At 35.4% G+C, this 7733-nt stretch overlaps 1 protein-coding gene across 1 annotated transcript; it reads right to left on the reverse strand.

The window, feature by feature from the left end:
• Positions 1 to 1797: 1797 nt before the first annotated feature.
• LOC101642166 (olfactory receptor 4A47-like) lies at positions 1798 to 2715 on the reverse strand. Its single transcript, XM_004708461.3, has one exon. The coding sequence runs from the start codon at positions 2713 to 2715 to the stop codon at positions 1798 to 1800; it is 918 nt and encodes a 305-aa protein (XP_004708518.1).
• Positions 2716 to 7733: the final 5018 nt, after the last annotated feature.

Raw genomic sequence — 7733 nt, forward strand, 5'->3', positions numbered from 1 at the left:
CTAAATCAGATTGAGAATTCAAGAATATAAATAATTTACAAAGTCTCTGAGATGAATTCTGTATCTCAGAAATTACACAAGAAAGAGAAAATACAAAAGTAATGTGAAATTTCTCGACCTTCAGGTAACTTGTAGGTCAGTGAACATATGTAAAAAATTAACTGGAATTTTTACATCATCATTTGATATAATTATACAAATTTCAAAGTTGACTGAAAGTCTCAAAGTAGAACATTTAATTATGTTACCTCAGATCCAACCAAATGCTTAGTATTATTTGATGAATAGTGTTATGCCCAGGAAGAATTGAGGTGCTATAAGAAATATCCATGTAATTAAATCAACACCAAGTTCAATGCTGTTGGTTTGAGTCCAACCCATCATGACCACATAGAGTGGAATCGCCCCAGAGGGTTTCAAATGCTGTGTCTTTCCCCTGCAGAGTAGCTAGAGGATTCATCATGCTGTTTCCCTGAGCAGCTGAGTTCTTAACCCCTGAGCCATTAGAGGGGCTTTCCATCGAATTTTAGTAAAGTTAAAAAGAGAGTGTAGAGTCATGCACACAGTGTATTTTATCTGGAGAAGTGAACCCAAATACCCATCACCTTAGACCCTCACGATACAATACCAAATAGAAGAGACAGGGGCCCTAAAGGTCTTTGACCAAAAATTCTCTATGATATCAGGGGCAGAAAATATTTTATTTTAAGTCTGATATAAAAAGAGAATTGTTCTCCAGGATCTTATGGGTGAGGTCTCTGTGAAACACATCTATTCTGATCTCTTTATTACTTAAGAATTGATATTCCCTTAATAAGAGATACGAGAATGGAAGCACCACAAATTGCCAGCATTTTTCTTGATAATGAATCATTCAAGATAATTCATTGTCAAATTCTGTACGGTATGTTTGAAGGTAATTGATTTGAATTTTGCTAATTTTAAATATGAAAGTCAAATGCAAAATCCCGATTTAAGACCATGACACACTATAAGCAATAAGTAGATGATATCTTGCAAAATAACAAAGCTATTTTAGATGTGTTAAACTACCGTGGTAGATGAACAATATAACATCAAAGAGAGCTGCTCCATTTCAGGGGATAATGACATTTCCCAATTGGGAAAATAATTAGAATTATCATTTTTCTGCATATCTGCACTTTTCATTCAGATTATCTTGGTATAGTTAGTCTTCCTGTGATTAATTTAGAACTCCAAAGCATCTTTTCGCTTAAACTTATATAGGTAATGTAATGTAAGCAAAGCTACTTTATTTAATATATGTTGCAAATATAAAAATAAAAACCAAATGCTTCTAATTTTATATGTTTCTCTCTGTCTGGGGTGGGGTAAATCATTTTTATGACTTATTTTGAATTCTACTGTTCTGAAATCTGCAATGACCACTATTAATGATTAAATGGTTAGTTTAATAAAGAAGCACTGGGAAAGCTCTAACAACTAAATACAATTCTTGCATTAGCTGTGGCATCAAACATTGCATGTAATATCAATCCATAGAATCAACAGAAGCATTCTATATAAAAATTGAATATAAGATTTCCTAAGAATTGAAAACCTGAAAAGTGTATTTTCAACAAACTTTATCACTGGAAGTGTTCCTATTTAGGTTTTTCTTCATGCATAATTTATTTAACATGATAAAATATTTACCATAATTAAATATTACAGCCTTCTTAGAATAAACTCAACAGCAATGGATTTGGATTTTGTTTTATTGTTTCCTGGAAGGGTCAAATCTAATTGAAAGGAGGGGAACCAGTTGCTTGAGCATCATTTCCTTTTTCTATCCCAAAGTTTCTTCATGGCATTCTTCATCTCTGCATTTCTTAGAGTATAAATTAGGGGATTCAACATTGGAGTAAAAACAGTATAAAACACTGTCAAGTATTTATCAATGGGTAAGGTATAAGGAGGTCTCACATACATAAAGATACAAGGGACAAAGAAGAGGACCACCACAGTGATGTGGGAACCACAGGTGGATAAGGCTTTCCGTCGCCCTTCCTGACTCAGGTTCTTCAGGGAGTTCAGGATGACTCCATAAGAAATTATTAACAATAGAAAAATGGCCATACATATTACACCATCATTGGCAATCACGGTAAGGCCAATGACGTAGGTGTCAGCGCAGGCAAGTTTTAATAAGGGGTACATGTCACAACCAAAGTGGTCAATGACGTTGGAACCACAGAAGGGAAGGTTATAGACAGAGAGAAGGTGCACTCCCGCATGCACGAAACCGCCAAACCAGGCCAATAGCAGCAACAGAACACATACCCGTTGGCTCATGATGGTCATGTAATGCAGGGGTTTACAGATAGCCACGTAGCGGTCATAGGCCATGACCACCAGAAGTAAAATCTCAGCACCACCGAATAAGTGTCCAATAAAAAGTTGAGTCATGCAAGCTTGGAAGGAAATGGTTTTCTTCTCATAGAGTAAGTTTATAATCATGTTTGGGGTGACCGTAGTAGAATAAACAGCATCCATGAATGACAAGTAGCCCAAGAAGAAGTACATCGGGGCATTCAGGGTTGGACTCATCAACACGGTCACGACGATGAGGAGGTTACCCACCATTGTGACGATGTAAATGAGCAAGAAGACAACAAATAGTATTTTCTGACCCTGAAGACTCTGAGTGAGCCCTAAGAGGATGAACTCGGTCACATTGTTCCTTAGTTCCATACGTTCTTCTCTATGTCATTATTTCAGAATTAAGGACAAATTTACCTGTAAATATAATGATGACTAGTAACTTTTTGAAGCCTGAAACTGATTTGTTTAGTCATTCAACAAGTAGCTGTGATCTGTCATTACTCACCACTGTCCTAGATTGTAAGAATACAAAATGATTAGAGGGTGGTTCATAACTTCAGTGAGCTTTCAAAAAATTAAAGACAATTAATTACTAACATATATGAGAACACATACAAGAAGAGAGCAGTTTAACAAATTTGGTGGTCACATCTATTTTCCATATGACAGAAAATGAAATTATGTAAAGATATAAAATCTATAAACAAAATTAATAAATGTACTTACATTACTATATTTCTATTATTTTATATTTATATATACATTATATATTATGTATATTGTGTCAAAGATGTTTTATAGTATGCATAACAAGAAAATGTTAAAAGATTATAGATTATATAAAAAAGTAAAGGAGCAGTTACTTAATCATAGCTTTCATGTTAATTAACAAATTATTTTCTACAGTCTAGGAATAGCATTATCTCTTTACTGAATAACTAAAATTCCAAATGGACATATTTCACAATTTTAAAATGTAAAATGTGGTATTGACAAAGTAGTGTTGATCTGCAAGGAGAAAGCATGAAACTATACATGGTTCCATTATAAGTCTAAATAAAAATATTTATATGCTCATAAAGAAAATATAGGAAGGTAGAGTTTTTTTGTTGAAACCAGTTTACTTTTACATTGGTCTGTGCGCAGGAATGCAAAAGAAGAGAGGTGATTCCAAAGGAAAAGACCACATAAAGAGACACACACCCGAATGAAATGTCTCTGCTAGAAATATGAAATATTATCAATATTAAACAACCCTGATATCTCTTATAATAATCTTAGTAATGTTATCGAGTTAAGATACCTCTATGACAATGAATTCAATGTCTTACCTAATAACCTCCTCTTCCCAATACACGGATTGTCTGTGCTTGTGACCAACCCCTGTGTGTGTGCATGAAATGCCATACTCTCGGTAACTCTTAAAACAGTGATCCTGCAACTTTCCCCTCTATTTCCTACATGAACCATTTTCCTTTCTACATCCTCTCTGCATTTGCACTAGATAATATCTTAATTGTTTAAATAATTTATCCTTAGTCTCCACATTTCTTTTAAGAAAGTGACAGAATTATCTGTTCTTTACACAAATACCTTCATTTTGCTAAATGTTATGGTCAATTTTAGTTCCTCTCTTGCCCAAACTATCACTCCTGTGAGTAGAAATAATAGCTTTCTTGCTTAACTATTGTTGTTGTTGTTGTTAACTGCTGTTGAGGTAGTGTCAACTCATAGTTATGCCATGTGTAACAGAAGAAAAGACACAGTGCCTGGTGATGTCCCATCCTCACAAGTGTTCCTATAGTTGGGTTCCTTATCAGAAACACTATGTCAACCCATCCATTACCCTAGGTTCTTCCAACTCATTAATTCAAAGCTAAAAGATTTACAGTGTTCTCTAGTTATAAGAAATTGATAATGCTCACAGAACCCTTGCACTGAGGCTTTTTAACGGTATTTACAAATACATATGCATTAAAATATGGCCATATATTTACCCTTGAAATTAGTTTCAAAGAACGCTGGTGTCAGAGAAGGTAAATGTATTCTAGATCTTTATATTATGAAAACATGCAAAAGGGTATTACAGATTTGAGTCAATTTCCATAGATTTTTATCAATATTTAATGTGGTTGATTGTACAAATCATTTAAAATGTTTGACTTTCCAAATCACACAACCAATATTCTTTTGTTTAGCCTAAAGCTTAGTGAAACCATATATATATATAAATGTTTCCTAGATTACCTGCAAAACCAGGCAGTTATTTGATGCAAATGTGAAATCCTGGCACCCAAAAAGATAGTAGCTTCATAAACAGATGTCATCTCTGTGGATGCATAAAGTAAGATCCCACGCAGTTCATCATAAGATCAAAAGAAATGTGCCTATTTGGAAAAAGCTTTCCATGTTTCAGGAAGTCTGTATCATCTCAGTCTTTCAAAAATTGTTCTATTTTAAATTATTAGGATTTTCAATAGACATATCAAAACAGTTCTGCAAACGAAGAAGACTACATTTTCATTAAAAGAGTCCAAACAACCCCATTGTAGGCATATTTTGTCTAAAACAAACAAATGTTAAATAAGCAATGGAGGTAAAAACTAAAAAGTAAATTTCACAGGAAAGAGAAATGTGAATTATTCAGATAAATATTTTACAGTTTGTGTTTCAGAAGTGAAACAGTGTTTACAAATTTCTCAGTCTTTATACTGGCCTGATTTCCTAGAGCATAGTTGTGCTTTGGTTTGTTTGAATGATGGAGAATAATTTCATATTCATATCTAGTTATGTGTTGTGCCCATCATTTGAATCCCCCAAATAGCCAGCCATGCTACAACTCATATAGACAAGTATTCTCTTTGATAACAGCAACAATCTTTATGCACTGTATTTGTATTTCAACTACAATAAATATTGTTGAGTCATTTAATTGGTACATTTCAAAGATGATTCTTCTATAATTAAACTCATTGGGACTTTAATCATAATTCTGAGAGTAGATCCCTCATCTCCAGAGATAACAAAAGAATAATCATCCATATTAAAAAGGTCATGAGGACCAGGTCCTCAGGAGAGAAAAATGCACAAAGGAAAATCTGAAGTCAAACACCAGTAGGGAATAGTCCAGGTCCGGCAGTTTGAATAGGAAAATCTCTCTTGTTTCAATCATGACCTTCAGATTAGGCAATCCTAACATGGAAGTCACTCAGCAGAAGAAACCAATGCCAATAAGCATTTCTGGCTGACTTCAGTCATCTACTTTGTATTCTTTTAACAAGACAGAAAACCAAAACTCTACTTTGTGAAAGTCATAAGTCTTTGTTACAACCAGCCCCATACTACACTAATTATAATTCAGAATGCATGCTGAAGAATGGTATAGCATATCCCAGTGTTCTCAAAGATTCCATAGTCTTGAGAGAGGGGAAAAAAGTTTCATACAATGCTGTTGTTTGTTGTGGTTATTGTTGGTGTTCTTGTTAGGAGCTATCAAATCAATTCTGACCCACTGAGTCCCTAGTCACTGCAGAGCATCCCACTGCTCAGTGTCCTCCATTCTCGCAGTTGTTCCTGTGCTTTGCTCATTGTTGCAATCACTGTGTCAATTCGTTGGTTGAGGGTCTTCCTCTTTTCACTGCCCTTCTAGGAAGGATGATGTCCTTCTCCGGAGACTGCTGTCTCCTGACAACATGTCCAAAGTGCTTGAGACGCAGTCTCGCCATCCTTGAGTCTAAGGATCATTCTGAATGTACTTGTTCCAAGAGAGATTTGTTTGTTCCCTTGGCAGTCTCTGGCACCCTCGGTATTCTTCCCCAGCATCAGTCACAAGTATTGATTCTTTTATCTTCCTAATTCAATGTCCAACATGCCCATGTATATGAGGTCATTGAAAATGCTATGGCTTGGATCAGGCACACTTTAGTCCTCAAAGTATCTTCCCTCCTTTTTAACACTCTGTAGAAGTCTTATGCGTCAGATTTTCTCAATGCACCTCGTCCTTTGATATTCTGACTGCTGATTCCAAGAGAATAGATGGTGGATTGAAGCAAGACAAAATACTTGACAACACCACTCTAATCTCTGTTTATCATGATGTTACCTGTTGGTCAAATGTTAAGGATTATAGTCTCATTTACAGAATTGTAATCTGTATTGAAAGATTCAATCCCTGATCTTTATTAGCAAGTGCTTCACATTTCCTTCAGTTTCAGTAAGCAAGGTGTGTCATCTGCATACTTTAGGTGGTTAGTAAACCTTCCTCCCATTCCAAGGCCATAGTCTTCTTAAAATACTCCAACTGCTCTGATTATTTGCTTAGCATAAGAATGAATAAGGATGCAAAAATAATGCAATCCTGAAACATACCTCCTCTGATTTAAAACAAGGTAGCATCCCCTTTTGCTGTTCACCCAACTGCCCCTTGATTTAGTCATGGATGGGCTCTGCGTGAGCATAATTAATCATTCTGGAATTCCCCATTCTTTTCAAGACTATCTGTAATTTATTATGATCAACATAGTCAAATGTCTTGGCATAGTCAATAAAACACAAGTGAACTTTCTGGTATTCTAAGCTTTCAGCCAAGATCCATCTAACATCAGCAACGATGTCGCTTGTTCTGTGTCCTCTTCAGAATCCAACCTGGTCCTCTGGCAGTTTACTTTACTGCAACCATTATTGGATGACCATCAGCAAAACTTTACGAGCATTAATGATATTTTCCTATTATTTGAGCATTATTTTGCTTCACCTTTCTGTGGATAGGGTACAAAAGTAGGTCTGCCAGTCAATTGGTCAAGTAACTGTTTTCCAAATTCCCTGGCATAGTCAAGTAAGTGCTTCCAGTGTTCATCAGCTTGTTGAAACATTTTAATTGGTTACCCATCAATTCCTGGAGCTTTGTTTTTGGCTAATGCATTTGCCACAGCTTGAACTTCTTCTTGGTACCATTGGTTCTTGCTCATATGCTATCATACCATCAGTTTTCGCTCATTCCTGCAATGGTTGAATGTTTACTAGTTCTTTTTGGTGCAATCACTCTGTGTATTTTTCCCATCTTCTTTGTATACTTCCTACATTATTCAGTATTTGTCCCATAGAATCTTTCAAGATTTGAACTTGAGGTTTGAATTTTTTCTTGAGTTCTTTCAGTTTAAGGTATGCCCAGTGTGTGTTCTTCCTTTTGGTTTTCTAACTCTAGGTCTTTGCCTATTTCATGAGATTTCTCTTTGTCTTCTCTAGTTGCCCTTGGGAATTTTCTGTTCAGCTCATTTACTTCATGTTAAGTAAATGCGTTGAACAGAAGTGTTCATGCTAAGGCATTTCTTCCATTTTCCTTAGCTAAGCTATGATTGACGGTAAGTTTCAGAGTCTCTGGTGACATT

The sequence above is a fragment of the Echinops telfairi genome, unplaced genomic scaffold (genome assembly GCF_000313985.2).
Source record: "Echinops telfairi isolate 266 unplaced genomic scaffold, ASM31398v2 ScPeMD7_60;HRSCAF=208, whole genome shotgun sequence".
Lineage (NCBI taxonomy): Eukaryota > Metazoa > Chordata > Mammalia > Afrosoricida > Tenrecidae > Echinops > Echinops telfairi.

Excerpts from the sequence above, each read along its gene's own strand:
- LOC101642166 (XM_004708461.3), bottom strand. The coding sequence starts at position 2,715 with ATGGAACTAAGGAACAATGTGACCGAGTTCATCCTCTTAGGGCTCACT.